Raw genomic sequence first — 23,096 nt, forward strand, 5'->3', positions numbered from 1 at the left:
CCGCTCGTGTACCAAGTATTTTATCAACATCTAAATATTACAATCAGCCACAGATTTAACAGTATTCATTGTGAAGATTTCCAATGAAATAAGCTTACAGGAGAAAAGGACCTTCTAATCCAATGTATAGCCATAAAAACGAGAAAATGGAAGGAAAAGTTTGGACATTTAAATAAATGTTCGGCGATAAAATTATTTTATTAACATCTCTCGTTAGATATCGAAGAAATACAAAGCAAAACAGGGACCGTTAAATATGCAAGCAATCATAAAAATTCAACTGATTTCTCGTCGTAATGCCGAAATGTTTATCGACTGAAAAAATGTTTACAAGAGTTCTTCGTATCCACACTTCTTTGACTAAACTTTTTCGTGGAATTTATGGCTGTCGGACAGTTTGATATAACTTATACGACGTTGGTGTGTACTTGCTTCCAACAGGCGATAATTGAACTTTTCTCCGTAAAATTTGGAGAATAAAAATTATCCGAATAATGGCAACGCTTTGTGAGAAGGATATGCTAAAAATTCAATAAAAAATCTTATCACCCCGGAATGAAAAATTGAGTCGACAGAAATATTTACATTCTCAACAAAATAATATGCTGCACGAAACAGCGCCAGCACTCATTTTTCCTTATAAATTTACCTGGCTCTAGGACTTATTAACCCCGGACAAAATAACTCCGGACAAAATAACCCGGACAAAATAACCCCGGTCAAAATAACCCCGATCAGGTCAGGACAAAATAACCCCTGGACTAAATGATGACGACATTGAAGGGGGGATACTCCCCCCTTCACCCCCCTCTGCGGGGGCTGCCGCCCCTCGACCCCGCTTTTTTATTTTTTTTTTATTTTCCACGGCCTGCGGCGCAGCATATAATCTATTAAATTATATCAATTATATACTTGAGTATATTCGAACATATCGACTATATACTCAAGTACATTCTAATATATCGACTATTAATTTGAATATATTGACTCTATACTCGAATATGTCTACTATCATCGAATATATGGACTACAACTATGTACTCGACTATATTCGAATATGTTGACTATATACTAGACTATCGTCGAATATGTCGACTAAGAACTAGACTATACTCGAATATATCGACTACATACTAGACTATCATCGAACATATCGACTATATACTCGATTTCATTCGAATATACCGACTATATTCGCATATATCAAATATAAACGACTATATTCGAATATATCAACTAAGTACTCCACTCCACTATATTCAAATATATCGACTAAGAACTAGACTATATTCGAATATATCGACTACATACTAGACTATCATCGAACATATCGACTATATACCCGATTACATTCGAATATACCGACTATATTCGCATATATCAAATATAAACGACTATGTTCGAATATATCAACTAAGTACTCCACTCCACTATATTCAAATATATCGACTAAGAACTAGACTATATTCGAATATATCGACTACGTACTAGACTATCATCGAACATATCGACTATATACCCGATTACATTCGAATATACCGACTATATTCGCATATATCAAATATAAACGACTATGTTCGAATATATCAACTAAGTACTCCACTCCACTATATTCAAATATATCGACTAAGAACTAGACTATATTCGAATATATCGACTACGTACTAGACTATCATCGAACATATCGACTATATACCCGATTACATTCGAATATACCGACTATATTCGCATATATCAAATATAAACGACTATATTCGAATATGTCAACTAAGTACTCCACTCCACTATATTCGAATATATCGACTAAGAACTAGACTATATTCGAATATATCGACTACGTACTAGACTATCATCGAACATATCGACTATATACCCGATTACATTCGAATATACCGACTATATTCGCATATATCAAATATAAACGACTATATTCGAATATGTCAACTAAGTACTCCACTCCACTATATTCGAATATATCGACTAAGAACTAGACTATATTCGAATATATCGACTACATACTAGTATGTATGTATCGCCTATATTCGCATATAGCAAACATGATCGATTATATTCGAATATATCGACTATATTCGCATATATCAAATATATTCGACAAGATACTCGAATATATTCGAATACATCCACTATGTACTCGACTATATTCGAACATATCGACCATGTACTCATGAATATTCGAATATATTGAGTGTATTGAAAATATTCGAGTAACTATATCGTTTTTTTTATTTGGGAGTTATTCTGTCCGGAGTTATTTTGTCCGGGTTATTTTGTCCGGGGTTATTTTGTCCAGGGGACATTATGTCCGGATTTATTTCGTCCGGGGTTATTTTGTCCGAACGCCATTTACCTGCATCCGTTTCCATATATTAACGATATATTTTCTGTGATGAAATTTCTCCTTCGCGTAGTCATTTTCCATAATACTTTTCATTTTACCTTTTATGCCACAGAGTAGTGTTCCATAAAGCATTCAGCAATAAAAAAAGAGTAACCATCATCGTCTGTACGCCATATAAAAACATATATGCAAACAATTTCAAAGCACTTGGCATTATGTTGTTGCATTTACTGTAGGAACGAGCTTCTTAAATAAGGTCTTATTTTCACCATAAATACGAGGATAAGAACACTTAAGTGCACTACCATTTTTATATAGAATCAAAGTACGGTGCTTTATACAGGTATGTATGTTCCGTTCACACAAGATGTAGTGGGTATACGAGGAAAAAAAACTATTTTACTACACGACGAGATTGGTTTAACGGCAAAACCATCATCTAACAGTCCGTCTATTCCAACACGTATTTTCCGTTCAGGTGAATTTTATAACCGAGAATCGCTTTGACATGACAAAAATTACGCTTGTGGTAGATTGTGATGGTGAAATTATGCGAAACACTTTCCATAATGGGCATTTGAATTTGAATTATGATGATTATGGTGAAGATGGTGATGCAACTTCTTGTTCGGTTTTGTTTTTTTTTTTTCAAAAATAATGATGGAAATGTTCGGAAGTTTTGCACTTTTTTATTGTTTCGTATTTGTCGCAAAACGCTACGGAAACGGTTGAGTGATGGGATAGTTGATGCTGCAATGAGTTCACAAATCTATTGAAACATTGTACAGAACAGCAAATATTTCTAATCGATTTAACATGTAGGCTATCCAGGCAATGGGTTCGTTGAACTTATGAGGAAAAATTATTAAACCATTCTAAGAGACTCGTTCGACTCAAATATGCGAGAGCGTTGGCAAATCCATTCAAAATAATTCATGATTTCTATTTGTGTACAACACTTGACCTTGATCGAATTCAATCTTTTAGAATCAGATAGTGAAACTAGCTTTTACTAGACAATTACCAATATTGTCTACCCAAAGTTGCAGGAATTTATCGTTTTAGCGTTTGCGCATATTTCCTTACTTAGAATTTACTTTGCAGGCACAAAGTAGGGACTGATAGGGACTCTATAGATTAACTTTTCTGGCAGATAGTATAGGTACCACTTCGAGTGACATGACAATGTACAACTAATAATTGACATCTCTGTGAACTGTAGATAAATTCATAAATTTAAGCAGATTTCCATCAACACGCCAATTTTTAGGTCTTTTTTCTTTTAGAAAAAAACCCTATCTGTCCGTCTGTCTGTCTGTCCGTCCATGTGTCTGTGTCACAAATAAAAAATGAGACGATAACAGCCTTGATTCAAAATTGCAAAGCTACTATGAGCAAATCAACACCAGGCAAATAATAATTATTTGTTATCTGATAACCAATCGCTCATAGTTGGCATTGCAATTCGAAAATTTGGTAGTTGGTAGTTGACTACCACGGTGATAGTTGACAACCGAATTAATTACCAGCGAGATGTTTACTATTCGAGGGCTTTGCACCGACTGATGCAATTATTCTGAGCAAATCAACACCAGGCAAATAATAATTATTTGTTATCTGATAACCGATCGCTCATAGTTGGCATTGCAATTCAAAAATTTGGTAGTTGCTAGTTGGACTACCACGGTGATAGTTGACAACCGAATTAATTACCAACGAGATGTTTACTATTCGAGAGCTTCGCAACGACTGATGCAATTATTCTGCCTGCTTGTCTATTTATAACTCGAGAATTTGGTTGTTGGCTGCCACGATGATAAATTGCAATGCTACTATGAGCAAATCAATACCAGGCAAATAATAATTATTTGTTATCTGATAACCGATTGCTCATAGTTAGCATTGCAATTCGAAAATTTGGTAGTAGGGATCTGACAACCGAACGTAATTTTTGGCAGAGATGTTTACTATTCGAGAACTACGCACCGACTGACGAAATTATTCTACCTGCTTGCCGACTTATAAAACGAAAATTTGGTAGGTGGTAGTTTTGGTAGTTGATAGTTTTGGTAGTTGATAGTTTTGGTAGTTGATATTTTTGGTAGTTGCCAGCTGAAATTCAAAATTGCAAAGTCACTATGAGAAAATCAACACCAGGCAAATAATAATTATTTGTTATATGATAACCGATAGCTCACAGTTAACATTGCAATTCTAAAATTTTGTAGTTGGTAGCTGACTGCCAGTATTATAATTGACTACCAAACGTAATTTTCGGCAGAGATGTGTACTATTCGAGAGCTGCGCACCGACTGACAAAATTATTCTGCCTGCTTGCCTATTTAAAGTTTGAATTTTTGGTAGTTAACTACCAAAATGGTAGTTGACTACCATACTGATAGAGAGGTGAAAGAGATGTTAACTGTTTGAGAGCTGCAAACCGACTGATGAGATTATTTAGGCTGCTTGCCTATTTATAATTCGATAATTTGGTAGTTGACTACCAAACTGGTAGTTGGATACCAAAATGGTTGTTGAATAGTTGAGTTTGGTAGTTGAATACAAAATTGGTAGTTGACTACGAAACTGATAGAACGATGGTGGCGATGTTTACTGTTCAACAGCTGGATATCGACTGAAGTAACTATTCTTCCTGCTTGCCTATTTGTAACTCACGTATTTGGTAGTTGGTATCTCGAGAAGTGAGAAAATTGAGAGAAAGAAAAAAGACCTCACTAGGCTTATAGCCGGTCTATTCTTGTTATTTGTGCATCCCTTTCGAAAACTGTGACTTCTATAATTGGGTCAGAGCATCCGGAAACGTTATTTTTGATGGCAGTGAGCGAGGGGAAAACCAATCTTTTGTGATTTAACCATGTTAATCAGTTAATCTGTTAATCAGCAACATGATTTTTGTGACTACGATTAAATGCTGGTTAATCACTGATTCTTCATCATGTTAATCACTGGTTAATCATGTTAATCACGTCAATAAGAAATAGATGTATCTCATTCTTTAACCTTTTAGAAACGGCAGACGTATAGCTATATAATCCTAACATCTGCTACTTCTTTTGTTTGAACTTCCACCACTAATGTTCGATACAAAATCTTTTACTTCATTTGTTTTAACAGTACGTTTTACTATATAAATCCGCATTACGTGGAAGGTACTTATTTTTATCGTTGCTGCCGACAACAGACGATTAGCCGTTTCGAAACAAAATTTGATAAATGTGCTTATTTTTGAAGATATGATAGAACATACAATCCTAAATAACCTAACACTTGAAGAAAGTTCTCCAATAGGAAAGTCCCTCAAAGAGAGTTCGGTCCCCTGCATAAAATTGACTGAGCCAATTCGACTCAACTTTGCCGTTCACATTTCTTTTGTAATTTTTATTCATTACTCTATCCAATAATGTTTTCCCATATTTCTATGATTACTCATATATGAACGACTATATATGCCCAGTATACTAACCAATACATGCGCCTGTTTTTTTTTTTTCAAGCATCAATCATCATTTGCCAAGTTTATTTATGACTACCCCATCGAATCGAATGCGAAGCATACATAAAAGGGAATAAACTAAACCAGAGAACCTGGCAAAATAATTAAATCGAAATGGAGATACGCTAATCGAATGTTTTGAGCTGTTGGCACAGATATCAAATCAATTTTTTTTTTTCGACGAAACTGACAAGTGCATTAATATCATCGACAGACAGGACTGGATTTCATGTCGATTGCATAATTAATTTACTGTCTTTTATCATACATCATGAACAGTGGACTACACAATACATTGTTCAATGCAAAATATGCAATTATAACAAGCTTAATGAATGGTTTACTGACGCATGAAATCAATCCAGGGAAATTGTGTTAAGCAACAATGAATCATCAATCGGACAAATTTGAATTACATACGAAATTATTAAGTAGAAATGGATTGGTGAGTTTGAATTAATCTGAGTAGTGGGACCGCAATTTCGATTTTCGTACCATAAATGTTGTGAACTGTATTGGAAGGTCGACGTAACGACATAATATTTGACTGACAAATTATGGAGACTATAGCTCTTCCTCAAAATGAACTCGACCAAAATAAATGAAAAATTGGCAGAATTTAGTGTATGGAATGTAACCTGACCAAAATTTATGGCAAACGGTAAAAATTCGTGTATGGATTGTAACCTGACCAAAATATATGGCTAATGGTAAAAATTATATTTTTTGCAGCGATTTTAACTTATTGCAGCACGTTTGGGACTGTGTCGTCTGGTTTTATTTAGTGAATTAAGTTTTGAAATTACGCCCGCGGAATTTTGAAAACCAACACATTTCTATGTCTTACTTAAGTTATTGATTTCAATTCAACACAGTTCAATGTCATCCATATAAAAATGCATGCAAAACTCACCAAAAGCCAGTGAATCACAAAACAGAAAGTGTGTCGGTTTTAAAAATTCCGTGCGTGTAAAACAAACGAAAGTTTAAACGTCTTTTGTTCAGTTTATCAGTCAAGGGAATTAACCCACCTATGCGACAGATTTCCGTAGAACTTTTTATTCTCTAAAAAACTTATTTTATGACCCTTGCCGATTAAACTGTCTAATGAATCGATTTCTATGAACTTTCTTTCTCTTGTTGCACGAACAGATATTCCTTATCAAGTTGCCGTTCTCATGTCTCCCACACCTCCTAAAATCTCCTAAAACTTCTATAATTTCAAAAATAATACTGAAAACTACTAAATCTCCTAAAACTCCTAAAATGAGACTTCGAATCTTAGAGCCTTTTGTTGACTTTAGGTGACTACAATTTTTCTGGATAGAACCATTTCCGATCCTGTAGAATCGACCGCTTGCAAAAACCCAAGTCAATACTTTGCACGTAGGAAATCAAAGGCAAAAATATGAATTTTATGGTCTTTAAAACATATTTTTCCCAGCGAACGACAGCTCCCAAAAATCTCCTAAAACCGAGGTCTAAACACTTTCTAAACGTCCTAAAATAGGAGGATTCTTAAAGCGTGGGAGGCCTACACTTTGGTAACTTTGTGGAAGCAGTGTGGGAGTCTGTCCTTCCGTAGAAACTGATTCCAGCACTACATTTCTCGAGAGTTATAATACAACTTCTCGATAGAGCTGTAGTTCTCGATAGTCGGTATCCTTATTATTTTAACAAGGGTACAGTGATCGGTTCCATTCCTTTATTATGCTTTAACCAATATTATAACCATGCTTGAGTACACATAACCTCAATGCTTTAATTTTTGTTTGCCTTTAATATACCTCAGAAACACAATCATTTCACAAACCTCACCGCAAACTTTCCCTAAGACGCCATCGAATCTTTACACAAAAACAACCGGAAAATAAATATTCTGGTTGAACCAGCCATTCCAAATAGTTTCGAATCCAGTTTGAAACCAATTCAGCATTTCTCGTAAACGAAACTACCAATAAATCGTTGCATGTACACCAATATATTCGGGATATTTTATGCGATTGATTGGAATTCTATGTTTTCCACTACCGTAAAAGTAGCACTAAAACTTTGAAAAATGGATCCGTTCAAAGTGTTACATACGGACGATTTTCGGGATATATCTATGAAAAATATTCCTTTTTTCTCAGATCACGTATGTTTGTCTACCTACTATATACCTCTCAAATCTCACACGAAAAAGTGGAACCCCGAATCCTCACTTCTCGCTTTGTGTATGACAGAAAAAAAAGCATAGGAAAATAAGTATAAAGAGAACACAAAGATATTTGGTTCACATTTCGTATCGGAGTATGATTTGTTGTTGTGTTATTAGATTTTGCGAGTTTTTATTTCTCTCGTTTATTCAAATATTTCAATATACACCCCTGATACCAACAAAAATGAATCATTTTTATACACGAAAGGATTACTTCATTGGAATATTTTTCATTCTTCGATATAAATTTTGCGTATTTTTCACACAAACTTTTTTTTTCTTTCCTCTCGTCTTATATTTTTTGATAAAGCATCTTCCTCTTCCGTATATAAGTTATATATTCTATATTCGCCCATCATCTACCTAACCTATTTATATGGAGAACATCAAAGTAAATCCTCATATGTTATATTAAAGGAAAAGGGAAGTGTCTTGCATGAATCTAAGTGCCATGGTGTATATTCGTTTATATATGTTTCATACAGAGAGGTACATAAAATGGTAGAACGGTGAGAAAAAAGCAACGAAAAAAATGTAGGCAATATCAACGTCGCAGAGGAGCGTATAGGGACCGATTTTCGTTATAAGCTTTCCAATCATTTCGTATTACTCGCAAAGACATTTTCTTTTATTTTTGTCTGCTCCTTTTAGTCGTTTTTGGTACTTTCACAAATATTGGGTTTGTCGTCTTCGTCTCGAACGGTATTGTGCATATGTTTAGATATGTTACGGAAATGACGGGGTCTGTGTCTTTTGATATCATTTTCGGTAAATCTGTCATCACATTTAAATGGTAGGAACGTGATCGGAAAATGTTAGCGATTTGCAACAATAAAAATTCCGTATAAATACCTGGGCCATGTCGATATGGTAATGCGGATAAAATCCACCAGTCCCATAAATATTTTGATTTACTCTGAATCCGAAATTGGAGTAGAATAGTTCAATCTTAGCACTGCTAAAACCAGGTCTTATATAGAGGATCTGGTGAAGTCGTTAAATTCACATTTATTTTGATGGTTTTTCTCTATTCATTTCCTTTCTCTAGGATACCATTTTGCAGCGAATTAAAATAAAAATACAACAGGATGTGCTAGTGCTACTCAGTCGAGCATTAAAAGTACGATTTTTTAAATTTTCCTTTCCTCAACTGCCATTGAAACGTACTTTGACATCTTGACGTACTTAATCTCTGATTGTATGAAAAGTCTACATTCGGGCGTTTTTTTAATTACTGTATTTTTGCTGATATCTTTTTACAAAAATCTTTTTTGGAAAATGTGAAGTCGCAGAAAAGACGGTTTCTTTGTTGCAGTTTGATCATCGGTGAGAAAATTCAGCAATTTGCTGACTTTTCAGGGCTGGTGAAGCTGCAACAAACGAAAATATTTCTAGTTGAAAGTTATCATATTTATGGTCGTTATTGCGGTTTTACATATTTCAAAAACGATTTTTGTTCCATCAAATAGCGCACAAATGTAGGCAGCAATTTCAGCGAATCATCCATTCCTCTTAAGAGTGTACAAGGGTTTAGCTTCGGACAAGAACCAAAATTGCGCGAAAAATAGGGCATGTTTGGGAACATAATTCTCAGGATGCAAGAGATGGAATACAACAAAAAATGGACGAACTGGTAATTTGAATCTTACTTAACAAAAATGTGTTTTCGCATCTATAAAATTGTTTCATTTTCACGAATATTTTTCACAATTAAAACACGTCTGCAAGGAAATTTTTTTTTCCCACTTTAGGTACATTTTTCGGCAGTACCAATTAACCAAATTCTTCCTTTCCGAAAATTCGGAATTCCTTCGGAAAAGAACAAAAGCGACATCTATTGTTCTTTTTCCGAAGGAATTCCGAATTTTCGGAAAGGAAGAATTTGGTTAATTGGATCGAGAATAATCACATAAGTTGCTATATCAAAACCATTTCTTATGTCACGAGCCACGAAATTATGTTTTCAATTTTTTGAAATAATTTTTTATTTTTAATAAATTAACCAAAAACAATTTTGTTTCTATCACGGCGGCCATTTTGTTTTCCATTGGAAACTTAGCTGAAATTAGAGTCAACATTTGGGCGGTTCGTATTGTATTTTCGCTGTGTGCTTTTTACAAAAAAAAACCTTTTTGTTAAATGTAAGACTACAGCCACCACAAATGTGTTAGCTTTAAATAAAAAATTGATGTCACAAACTTTTTGTTACAAACATAGTTGTGGTTATTCGTCGTCTCCAAAAACGATTTTTAAGAAGATATCAGCGAAAATACAGCACCATAGAAAAGCGCCCTAGTGCAGGCTATTCGTATTCATTGCTATAAAGTCACTTTTTAAGCTTGAAAATTATATCTACATTGATTTAGCAGCTGATCGATCCTAGCTGGTCTGTAAAGGTAATAAATAATTCAAATTTAGTAATAAGATTGACATCGACATCTGTTCAACATGTTTATTTGGCAAATAATTTCGTAAAGGATTTTCTGTCTTATCTAAAAAGGCTGTCTATCTTCCCTTCTCTTTATAAGCATGTAACATCTTTCAGTATAATGTTATGCCTTTAAAGACAAGGTAAACAGAACCGTTGAAGGACAAACAGAATTTATCCCACCTACTACATCGTATAAACACTAAAATCACTTCATTTGTTAAGCTTATCATCTGTCTTCTTTGTTTAGTCTCTACTTTAACACATTACTAAGTCCACAATATCACACACTGTGTTCGTTCGTACATAATCTTACCCATATCACATTTCAAAATCCTTTTACAACACACACACACACACAAGGTATAACCGTCTTTCTTTAATGAAACTGTAACAAAAGTGTCCTGTTTATTTAGTGAGAAAAGCGTCCCATTGTTTTCGGACAGTAAAATTAAAATTCTTTGTACGACCTTTAGACTATCCAATTTTTATTAGTCCATGAAAACGGGTTTGTGTACAAACACCTACATCTGTATAGCTGAAGGATTGTCACAGTTTTGTTGATAATCGAAATCTTTTATATTTAATTCATTGTGCTTCCTACCACCTGACAATAAACTGAAAATTAAATCTTCCCGAAATCACTTTTCTAACAATTTATTCAGCTTCGTGGCATGTGGTAGAACAAAAGTTTTGAATCCAAAAATTATTGAGCATGAACCTAAAGCTAAATAAAACATTCGAAATAAATAACATTTAAGGGATGGACAAGTCAACATTTCACAATAAAATATTCAAAGGGTCGTTGGTTAAAGAATTTCAAGATTTTCCGGAAATATGCCGCAACTGATTTATATTTCAATGGATGCATATTAGGGCATAGTAAATAAGTATCGGCACGTGTTAATGATTGTAACGAAACCTAAAACAGCAGTGCAGGAGAAATATTGAATGACTTTATATTAATTTTAAGAATGGTATGCTGTCTACGTAAAGTCATCTATTGAGCAACTCTTTTCTGCTTCCATCAGCAATGAGGTGAGGCTTGACAGAAATTTTCTATTTTCAATAGCTTTTAATGCCTATTGTCTTGGAGTAACACTGAAATTGCGTTGGTGCAATTTTATTCCTGTAAATTCCTATCAGTGAAAGGTCTCTTAAAGATAACAGTTTGTGAAAAATGTTTGGAAAGCACAATGTTCTGAAAGAACGATTCGAGGTGGTGGCAACTAAGTATTTATGACGATTTCAACTTTTTAAAAAAAACCTGACTTTTCACACAACATTTAGTACCTTTAACAACATTGATGCCACCCTTCGTGGGTTTCATCTGTTATCGATAATGACAAGCTGTGGTTAATATTGTCATTTATACAGGAAAATGCATGTTAAAACAATTGAAGTACAAGATTTGAAATCAGCAGATTATAAATATTTTGATCGATGGAAGCTATATACCCGATAATAATACTGGTTGCCGCCTGTAACAGGCTAACCTGTTCTTTCAGAACCTCGGAAAAATAGACCCATAAAAAATACTAGCAGAATGTTGACAGAAAATGTATGAGCCATCTGTCAAATATTTTGATTGATGTAAACCCGATGTAGACGTTTAACTTATACGAACTGTGTACTTATATCACGAACTGTGTACTAGCTTTAAAAAACATTATATATCTGGAACTGTTGGAACAGTAAAAGAAACATTAAAGTAATACCAGAGTCCAGAAAGGCAGACTGAAAAAAGCATGTTAATGCATTTGAAAAAATAAACTAGGGGGAGATAACAATCGAAAGTCTTGTCTTCTGATGACTTAAAATATAAAAAATTCACCACATCATAGCGATGTTAATCATTACACGATCCGATAGGTGAATTTTTTTTAAATGAAAATCAGCCATATTATCGTCTAGTGTGTATAACAGTCGCGTATCTTCATCCGCGTGACCTTTCCAAGTATACTACGAACACGTGTAACATAAAGAAACTAAATGTTCAAAAAGTCATCCCCCCATTGTCGGTGATTTCAACTACCTAACCATATATATATCTAACGAGCTAATCTTAATCTATTGTCGACGAAGTGACAATTCAAACCAAAATAAAGGCTGGTCTATTGTTCTTTACCCCTCACAAGAAACATAATGTTTCGACTACTATGCATTGTAGTATTATGTACATACAACCATTTGTGCTGAAGTTCATGGAATTACTGGAAAAAGTTTAGAACACATGGGAAAAGCTAATTGTCTAATAGTTGCAAAAACTTTATTTTATTCAGCATTTAGAATGGGAAAATAATTTTGTTTGTAGAAAATTTTACAAATATTTTGACTTCAATTTGACACGGAGCAATTCTTCGCGCTCTCGGATCAACGAACTGTTGTTAAAAATACCAGAAAATGTACCACTTCATACAATTTCTTATAAATTAGATTGAATCTGATTGCGTAGCAAGGAATAAGAAGCAACTCGTTAATCAGATGCATAAATCATCCAAAAATACTCACCAAACACACTTACAAAATTTGTCGATGTTGTATTTTAGTCCATTGACCATACCTTGCACTTACTTGCTTCTTGGTACTTCATCATCAGTATGTTTTGGCGCCAATTTCTGACGACTGAAAACATTCAAATGTCATTGTAAAACAGAAACAACAACAAACTGATTCCCCGGTGTATTTTGTTCATATAAAACATGGATTTTGTTCGTCGAATTCGTAAAAATAAATGTGAAAGTATCATAGTCGAGTCACTAGAGCAATTGTATCAATTTAATGTGAAATTTTATTACCATCCCCCGGCAAATGATATTGATTTACGGCTGCTAGAGGACACCGTCATTGAACGGTTGAAGGTGTTACATATTTTGGAGCAAACGAGTGGAAAAAATGTCAATTATGATTCGTGTGCCGGGTGGAAAGAACAAGTTTTAACTGAGCTAAGGTCCCAGAAACTGTTTAATTATGTGGTGCTTATTGAACCGAGTATGGTGGACAACATTGAGACACTGTTGCTAGCTAGAGAAAGGGACTACATATCACATTTTATGTTACGGTTCTATTTCTGTGAATCGGAAGTGTTGAGACAGTGAGTTCAAGCGGTTTGTTTTATTTTGTTAATTAGTTCGTTCGAATTTTGTTAGAGATAGCCGCGAGACAACAGCTTCTGATCACAATAATATTAACTGATTGTTCAATGCTACGCATCGTTGCATGATAATTTTAGCAATGACTCTGATATTATTTGACTCTACAAAGGAAACGCAGTATCAGAGGTGCAATACAACAGTTACAGCGAAATTCGATTGCAAAATTTTTGATTTTTCTGAAGATTCAGAAAACTTGGTGACGTATTTTTGGGCCGGGACATTCTTCAATTCGATATTTTACCTGTCTTCTACATTTGTCCTACTTTATTCGTACATGGCTTCGTCGTGGAGAATCGATTTGAGGAGTGTCTCGGCCGGGAATATGATTGTCAATGGTTAATGAATGTCTCTGAAATATTTTGGACATTTGACACAAACGACCCCTTACTAGGACTGATTAGAAGTGCCTTTGGAAACCGGAGACTTGTTGACGGTATTTGAAACAACAGTCTTCGGGCTCGATGTACCTTCCTAAGAATGTCTGGTCTTGAAGTGGAATTCTGCCCCATGCTCCTTTGGTGAAGTCTGAGTCTAGGTCTGAACGATCAGTTGAAACGTGGGCGAAGTAGGTATTGTCTCACGGCTACCCCTTACTCGAATGGATCTTTTACGACATTGTAACATAAGTGAATCGAACTATCGTGGGCGAGCTATCTAACATTTTAATAATTCTTAAGATGGTTTGTTGATCGTGAAACCGAACTTTTTCGTCTTAAATTTGACTCACTGTCAGTGGAAGAAGAACAAAATTTCTTAAGAGCCAACAATCTCCGCTATGTCCCACAAAGTTATCCAGAAATCTGGGGAAATCAAGAGCACAAAAGTGATCCATCCAATGGATTGGACGATTTGCAGTTCTTCAAAATCAAATTCACCGGCGTGCTTCAATTAGTATCGGCGCGTAAATGCATTCTGAAGAATGGATTCGCCTATGTGACCGATTTGTGTCCTATAATCGAAACAATCCACCGAACGTACATAGATCAAGGACTTCTGGCCACGAACCGTATGATGAACGTGATCAGAGAAGATGTTCGCATCGTCGATTTGTTGAAAATCATTCATAGCTCACGACCCGGACATGGATTTGAATTGAACGACGAGCCATGCAATTTCATGGAATCGGTGGATGATTTGTCAACGCAATATTTTCCGTTGTGTGCGAGGATGTGCCACGAAACGCTTAGAGAGCGACATCATTTGAAATACTTTGGTCGCAACCAGTACCAGCTATTTCTCAAGGGAATTGGCGTTTCGTTGGAGGATTCTTTGAAGTGAGTGTGATGTTCAGTTGATCAGGTTTTTGTATTGTTCATCACACCGCCAATCAATTTTTATTGTTCCAGATTTTGGATCGAAGAATTCACTCACAACAACAAGGACAAACCGTTGGCTTCAAAGTATCGATACCAAATCGAATTCAATTACGGCACAAGAGGTTCAAGGATCGACATTCCACCACCTTCCTGCACTGATCTGATTAGTATGAATTTTCCCAGCTTCCAACAGTGCTACGGCTGTCCGTACAAGTTCTTAGAATCAACTGATTTGAAAGCAACACTAACCGCCCACGGACTGAATGGTATTCAAGTTGACGAAGTGCTAAGCTATTCCGACAAACACGATTATCAGTTGGCCTGTACAAAATACTTTGAATGTGTGAACGATTACAAAGCGAGCGAAGTTATCAACAGTCCGAATCGGTATTTTGATTTGTGTCAAATGATCAAACGGATTAGGAGCAAACATACGCTGGACGCGGCTAAGGATCATTCGTTAAGCGACCTATTGTATGACAAACATCTGTGGGAAGCGCTTTCGCCGACCAAAGATCATCCCAAAAGTCCGGCCATAATTGTTGACAACGTTGAACCGATGACTCAAACCGATTTTAACTATTAAAATGTGTGATGTAGACTGTACCAAAATGGGAACGATTTTTTCACTGTGTGATTTGTAATAAAAGCGAACGCTCAGTTTAGATTTTTAAGAAATTTCGCGAGTTGTAGTCCGAACGAAGTGAGATAAAATTCGTTGTCGACGTCATCCATGTAGGAAAACCTGACGTCGTTATCGTCTTCGGCCATTTTGTAGCATTCTTCCGTTTCAGCCTCATCTTCATCACGCAAATGTGTGCATTTCTCCATCATTTCATGTTGTAAATCGGATGAGACTCCGCCATCGCTCCAATCAGAAATTATTACTTCGTCATCTCGTAAATCAGGTATTGTGACTTCCGCCACAACGTCATGGCCCGAATCCATACTGGAGAAGCCTTCATCTTGTAAATCAGATGAGAACTGATTCCATCGCTTCATTTGATTCAGTTTAAAAGCTGCCATATGTTTGGCACTTGTTTTTAGCCCCGTACGAAGTACGAAGGGGCTTATAGGATTACGATGCCGTGTGTAATTGATGGAATTCGAAGCAGACGGTGAGGGCAAAGTGTTTGCCTATGTTCATAGATGACGAATCCGCAATAAAAATTTGGGCCGTCTGTCCGTCTGTCCGTCTGTCCGTCTGTCCGTCTGTCCGTCTGTCCGTCACGTCGATATCTTGAGTAAATCAAATCCGATTTCAAAAATTTCTTTTTTCCCTGAAAGATAGTCAAAATAGTGAGGCTAAGTTCGAAGATGGGCATATTCGGGTCGGCCCTTCGTGAGTTAGGGCCACCTAAGTGATTTAAGGTCTTTTGGTGATATTTATGGCAAAATAAACGATGGAAATGTAAATGACACGGCAAATGATAGGTATTGTCAATACCAATCCAGGAAAAAAAAGTTTTTTAAAATTGGGTGAGTGGACCGTGAGTTAGGGCCTTAGAAGTGAAAAGCTACTAGGGCCCTATGTGTATTTTACATAGAACTCGAGTAAATTTCATTCGTTTTTCGTAATTTTTGTTTGATTTGGAAGGTAATCGAATGCCGAATAGAATGTTGTTGAAAAAAAATTAAATTTGGGTCCTTGGCCTAAGGCCGCTACTAGGGCCCTATGTGTATTTTACATATAACTCGAGCAAATTTCATCCGTTTTTCGTAATTTTTGTGTCATTTGGAAGGTAATCGAAAGCCGAATAGAATGTTGTTGAAAAAAAAAAATTAAATTTGGGTCCTCGGACTAAGGCCGCTACTAGGGCCCTATGCGTATTTTACACACAACTCGAGTAAATTTCATCCGTTTTTCGTAATTTTTGTTTCATTTGAAAGATAATCGAACACCGAATAGAATGTTGTTGAAAAAAAAATTAAATTTGGGTCCTTGGACTAAGGCCGCTACTAGGGCCCTATGTGTATTTTACATATAACTCGAGCAAATTTCATCCGTTTTTCGTAATTTTTGTTTCATTTGGAAGGTAATCAAAAGCCGAATAGAATGTTGTTGAAAAAAAAAAAATTTGGGTCGTCGGACTAAGGCCGCTACTAGGGCCCTATGCGTATTTTACATACAACTCGAGTAAATTTCATCCGTTTTTCGTAATTTTTGCTTCATTTGAAAGATAATCGAACACCGAATAGAATGTTGTTGAAAAAAAATAATTAAATTTGGGTCCTCGGACTAAGGCCGCTACTAGGGCCCTATGTGTATTTTACATATAACTCGAGCAAATTTCATCCGTTTTCCGTAATTTTTGTTTGATTTGGAAGGTAATCAAAGGCCGAATAGAATGTAGTTGAAAAAAAAAATTAAATTTGGATCCTCGGACTGAGGCCGATACTAGGCCCTATGTGTATTTATACTCAATAAATTAAAATTTTAGGGCTATTTGAAATTTTTGTTTTATTTGAGAGGAACGTCGTACGGGGCTTCGTAATTGCGCTATGCGCAATTTCTAAGATGTACACATTACATAATAATTTTACTTTAACTACTTTAACCGGCGCATAGGCTTACGGTCAAAGTAGGGTGACAGACGCACTAGGGTCACGTACGCAATAGATATACGGGTTTGTACGGGGCTCAGTCGCAGCAAACGCTCCGACTGTTCTGATGGCTCGTTTCCTTGAGTCGTGGCATTTTTATCGATCGCTTTCCAAATAGAATAGTAGGATAGAGTGCATGCTGCGAAAATGATTCATTACATGAGGGAACAATTTTGAGATAAGTAGTGACACAAATGTGTTGTTGAGCAACAAGCTTTGGTAACTGTTAGTTGAGACAAGTGTAGAGTGAGACAACTACAATTGTCGAAATTTTTCGGTTTTTTCTGAACAACTCGATATTTTCAAGTCGAATTTTTTGGAACCCCTTCCACAAGTGTTACTCCTGGAATGCTTTACATAACCGAAAGACTCAATTTGAGATTAACCTAAAGTGTACCTTCAGGACGTTAACATCCGTACTAGTAGTAGCAAAGAAAACGTGTGTAGCCTATTGTATACAATCAAGTCTTGACTGCAGGCTTGCCAGACTCCGTTTTTTACAATTCACGCCGTAAGTGTGCCTAAAATTTGAACTTTAAGTGAACGATTCGATGAAAAAGTGAACCGGAAAATACATTTCAACGCTTCATTGTATGAAAATGACGCTACGTTAGAAAGACCTCCGCACTTTCCATTTTGAATTTCGACCGCACTTACGGCGTGAATTACTTCAAAAGGCTTTAAATCAGCATCACAGAATACGAGTTAAAAAAATGTGCAATGTTAAGTCAACGTTCCTGTCAAACCATATGAATTAAAACGTCGAAAAAAGACTAAAAACTCGAACCAAAACTCAATAAAAAGGAAAAAGTGCATTTTGAACCTTCACAAAAATGTTTGTGGTTCTGCTTTAACATGAAAGTCTATTCCAAATAGTTGCAAAAGTCTTTCATATGAAAATTGCAAAACGTCAATAACCGACACAATTTTTCAGATAGGATAATATGCACAAAAGTCGTCGGAAAATTGTTTGAAAAACCCAAAAATAAAAAAATTGCAAAAAATAAAAGTTTTTCCCCTTCGACATTTTCATTTCACTCGAGATATTGCATGACTTTTCCCGATATATTAATTTCTCATTAGGTGCATTGTGTGTTTGTGTACCTACATATATATAGGATGTGTTGGTTGGGTTGCGAAATTTATGGTTATTGTTTGTGTGGATTTGAAAACTTTTGAATTTGGATTGATTTTATGGTGGATTATTGGGTAAAAAGAAAAAGTTTTATCGTAAGTTTTCGGATTATGGATTGTGTACCACCGTCTCGGTTGCCAGTATAATAGCGAAAATTATTTTCGAATTTTGCCGTAGCAATAAAACATAAAATCGAATTTAATTGATTGAATTATTTTATCGATTTTAATAAATAGTTAATTGAATTGGGATTATTGTATATACCGACGAACGGTTTATAACTTCGGAAACTTAAACTTTATTTTTACCCGTTTTTGCGCAATTTCTGAACGAAACTGGATCCGTATTTGAATTTACGGTTTAATGAAAAACACTCTTCGTCTGACGTTTTCCTTTTTTTTATGATGCTTTGTTGAAAGATTTCCGTTTGTGTTAAATATAATACGGCAGGCAGCATCCCATATACTCCCACTCTCTTCGTATACAATACAACGTACAATATTGGGAAATCTTTTTTTGTCAGCAAAATTATTCTTTTTTTGCAGCAAAATTATTTTTTTTATCAGCAAATTTATTCTTTTAGTTCAGCAAATTTATTGCTATTGTGACCAAATTTAATTCTTCGTCTGCAAATTTATTTTTTTGAAGCAGCAAATTTAATCTTATTTTGTCAGCACATTTATTTTTTTGCAATCTGCAAAATTAAATATTTTTTTAGCTATTTTTTAGCAGCAAATTTATTTATTTCTATCAGCAAAGTTAATACTTTTGTCAACAAATTTATTTATTCGTCATCAGCAAAATTAATTGTTTATTTTAGCTATTTTTTAACAGCAATTCTATTGATTTGCAACAGCAAATTTATTCTACTTTTGTCAGCAGATTTATTTCTTGTCATAAGCAAAATTAATTGTTTATTTTAGCTATTTTTTATCTATTTTTGGTGAAATGGATTTTCATATATTCTTTTCGTCACTAGTGGTGAAATGGACACCAAAACCCAATGCTTATCGATCAACACCTCTAACCATTCGGCTATTGATATATAATCGCAGTGTAACAATTTTCAAAAGTTCATTTTTCGCAGCTGGTTGCAGAAAACGTTGTATGCAACACGTTGTGAAAGTGGTAGTTTTTGTCACATGCTTCGCTCGCTTCGCACGTTTGATAACATTACATCTAGTGACACAAACTACCACTTTTCGCAACTAGCTGCAGAAATTACTATTTCACGTCTTACGTCAACGTAAATAGTTATTGACACTACACGGACAATAAATTTCTTTTTACGAAATGGATACCAATTTTCATTGCACTTAAAAAGCGTTTTAACACGCCGAGCGATCCGGCCCATTGCCCCGGAGCGAAGCGGAGGGCCGCAATGCGAGCCGGGCGCCGGAACGGTGTCGGTAACTTAGGAGTTAATTTTTTTTCTCTCGCATCGTCTAATAATTAGTCTGTGTAATTCATTGCCCATAAAGAGCGTTTTAACACGCCGAGCGATCCGTAAACTTAGTTAAAGTGAAATTATTATGAAAGGTGTGCATCCTAGAAATTACGCATAGCGAAATTACGAAGCCCCATTCAAATCGAGGGATTAATGCTTTTTTAGGCACTAGGTGTGTAGATTGTCACTCGATACCGCAGGTCGAGCGTGACAATACACATCGTGTGCCTAAAAGATCTATCACCGAGTTGTGTACAACGTTTTTCGAAATAAAGGCAACGGAAAGTTCCACTTTTCGTCGCTTGTTGAGTTGACGTTTTCGTGTTAGTGGTGTTAGTGATATAATTTTATATGTCCTACTGCGGGACATATGCTGATTGAAGATAGTAATTTTCCTACTTATAAAAAAATAAATTTGCAATTGAAACACTAATAAATTTGCTGACAAAAAGCAATAACTTCGAGGTATTAATTTTGCTGTTCGAAGGCATTAAAAGTGCATATTACAAAACAATAAATTTGCTGACTACAAAGTAATAAATTTGCTGCCAGGGATTTGCTGCAAAAGAATTATTTTTGCTGCTTAAAGTCAGTAATATTGCTGCTCAGAAAGCAATAAATATGCTGTTCGAGTACTAATAAGTTTGCTGAAAATAAGACTAATTTTGCTGATACAAAACACTAAATTTGCTGATAAAAAAGATTAAATTTGCTGCTAAAAAAAATAAATTTGCAGAAAAAAAGAATAAATTTGCTGATGAAATAAATAATTTTGTTACTAAAAGAATAAATTTGCTGACAAAAAAATAGATGCCGTACAATATTCTGCATATATAATTGAAAATTTGTTGTACCGAGTTTTTGAACTTGGTGAAATTGTTCAAAAGTGGAAACATTGTATAATACACATCCTGGGTAAAGGCAATGAGGCCTAAATAAGGCACTAAGGTGAAATCGAGATGGAAAACAATAAATGAAACGGTTGGTAAAATAAACGAAAGTTCAATGAAACATTGCGGAATATTTAGACAAGACAAAAGTTAATTGACCGTGTTATTCGGAAGGTGCTTTGATTTTATGACGTACATTCGAGAGTTCAGAGGTCGGTAGTCGGGATGTTACAACAAAATTCGAGAGTTCAGAGGTCGGTAGTCGGGATGTTAAAACAAAAACGGCTTTGAAACAATATCATTAAATTCATTTTTCGGAAGCCTTGGTATTTTTTCGTTAAGTGATGGAGAACAAGATATGCATAGAGTAAAGAAAACAAGGCCTTTGGATAGGCTAAGACTGGAGATTCGGTTTGGTTAATATTCGCTTTACCGCTTCACAACAGATTTTGTTCCACTTTTTGAAACTTTGAATTCCTGGTTATATGTTTTTTCAAGTCATTGGAACAAATAAAATGTGAAAGTTTGGACGGCACATTCTCTGTTAGAAAGGCATCTACGTCAAAACGGACTTCACATTGGGAAAGTACAAATGTGCCGAAATGTGACCTAGTTGTGACTTTCCAAGTTATGGTATGGCAAAATGTGAAAAAGGCAAATTTGAAAAGATGTGATTGCCATACCATAACTTGGAAAGTCACATGTCGGCAAATTTGAATTTGTACTTGCCGAATGTAAAGTCCGTTTTGTCGTAGGTACCATATTAACGGAAAATGTGCTGTCCAAACTTTCACATTTCACATTTTTTTCAAATTTCCACATTTGATCGGTAATTTTGTTGTGGCACTCAAAAAAAGTATTTCCATCCAAGAAATGTGACAAAATCACAGGCCAGGAACAGTCAAAAGTGGTCAAAAAGTGTTTTTTCTAACGACGTTCACACTATCCAGTTTATTCATATTGTCCATTTACTTAACAGAACAATCTTCGGAAGTTCGATTTTCATTTTTTTTAAATATGGTATTGTATCTATCGTTAATGATGAGCCACTATACAAATTATAAACGATTCCCGCAACTCCCTGTCTGAATACGAAGTTTACGAAATTGAGAACCAAATTGGCACGGTAATGTAAGCTTTAAGTTTTCAAGTTACCAGGATGTGTTCGTCGATTGTGGCTGCGATTTCAAGAATATTGTTTTTTTTTTATAGAAATTATTTATTTGTGCTCGATTTTATAATATGTTCGGTGAACATAAAACACTAATTCAAACTTTTCAATCGTTCGTTTTCGAGCATTATCCAATCTAAAACTTTTTCATCGAAGTATTTAGTTCAACAGATTATAATAGAACATCTTGCACATCATTAGTATTGTCATACATTGTACTATATAAAACAACATCAATTTTACAATTTACTATCATATTTAAGATCGCAGCAGTAGCATCTGCCTAGTACTAGTGCCATTGGAGCTTCAAACGACCAACGACAATTGAAAGATCCCATATCATGCCCGCACGTTAGTAAGCGGGCGTGACGCAAGTCCACTATCAAAAATGTTATAAAAAAGAAAAAATTGGGGACGGCGGAGCATATTTACAGCAACTTTTTGACTTCCCCACTTAACTCCAACAACACCAACAATCTTAGATATTTGGAATCTACAAATAATAATCTAAAACAAGTAGAAAACATAGCTAACGCCGCCCCGTACGAAACACCTTACATTATCCACTCTTTGCCTTGTTATCATATACAAATAAATTGCCGGAGGCAATATAGACAGCCCCGTACGAAGACAAATTTCATAAATTCCTATTTAAACAGCTATATACCGCTATATTTAACTATATTTCACTATAAATAAACATTTCACAGAAAAATATGATATTATATAGCTCTATATGCCTGTATATAGCTCGATATAGCTGTATATAGGTATATATAGATGTCCATATATGGAATCCCTGAAACCCCACACACATAACAAATTATTTCCATGTTAACAGAAACTCTCTAAGTATCATTTTTCCCAAGATATATCA

At 35.2% G+C, this 23,096-nt stretch overlaps 1 protein-coding gene and 1 long non-coding RNA gene across 2 annotated transcripts; one reads left to right on the forward strand and one right to left on the reverse strand.

Moving 5' to 3' along the window:
• Window positions 1-6,632: 6,632 nt before the first annotated feature.
• Window positions 6,633-22,127, reverse strand: LOC119066733. Its single transcript, XR_005085789.1, has 4 exons — window positions 21,981-22,127; window positions 18,351-18,356; window positions 10,685-10,687; window positions 6,633-6,644 (listed from the first exon to the last, which is right to left on the reverse strand). It is a non-coding gene; the product is annotated as an uncharacterized LOC119066733 (long non-coding RNA).
• LOC119066720 (DNA primase large subunit-like) lies at window positions 13,125-15,636 on the forward strand. Its single transcript, XM_037169334.1, has 3 exons — window positions 13,125-13,595; window positions 14,334-14,930; window positions 15,003-15,636. Exons 1-3 carry the CDS (start codon window positions 13,204-13,206, stop codon window positions 15,556-15,558), a joined length of 1,545 nt encoding a protein of 514 aa, XP_037025229.1. The 5' UTR covers window positions 13,125-13,203; the 3' UTR covers window positions 15,559-15,636.
• Window positions 22,128-23,096: the final 969 nt, after the last annotated feature.

Source organism: Bradysia coprophila, chromosome IV (genome assembly GCF_014529535.1).
Source record: "Bradysia coprophila strain Holo2 chromosome IV, BU_Bcop_v1, whole genome shotgun sequence".
Classification (NCBI taxonomy): domain Eukaryota; kingdom Metazoa; phylum Arthropoda; class Insecta; order Diptera; family Sciaridae; genus Bradysia; species Bradysia coprophila.

Bases quoted from the DNA above. Each gene is read 5' to 3' on its own strand.
- LOC119066720 (XM_037169334.1), top strand. From the start codon at position 13,204: ATGGATTTTGTTCGTCGAATTCGTAAAAATAAATGTGAAAGTATCATA. The intron at 13,596-14,333 runs GTGAGTTCAAGC...ATAATTCTTAAG, and splicing joins GAATCGGAAGTGTTGAGACA to ATGGTTTGTTGATCGTGAAA. The intron at 14,931-15,002 runs GTGAGTGTGATG...TTATTGTTCCAG, and splicing joins TCGTTGGAGGATTCTTTGAA to ATTTTGGATCGAAGAATTCA.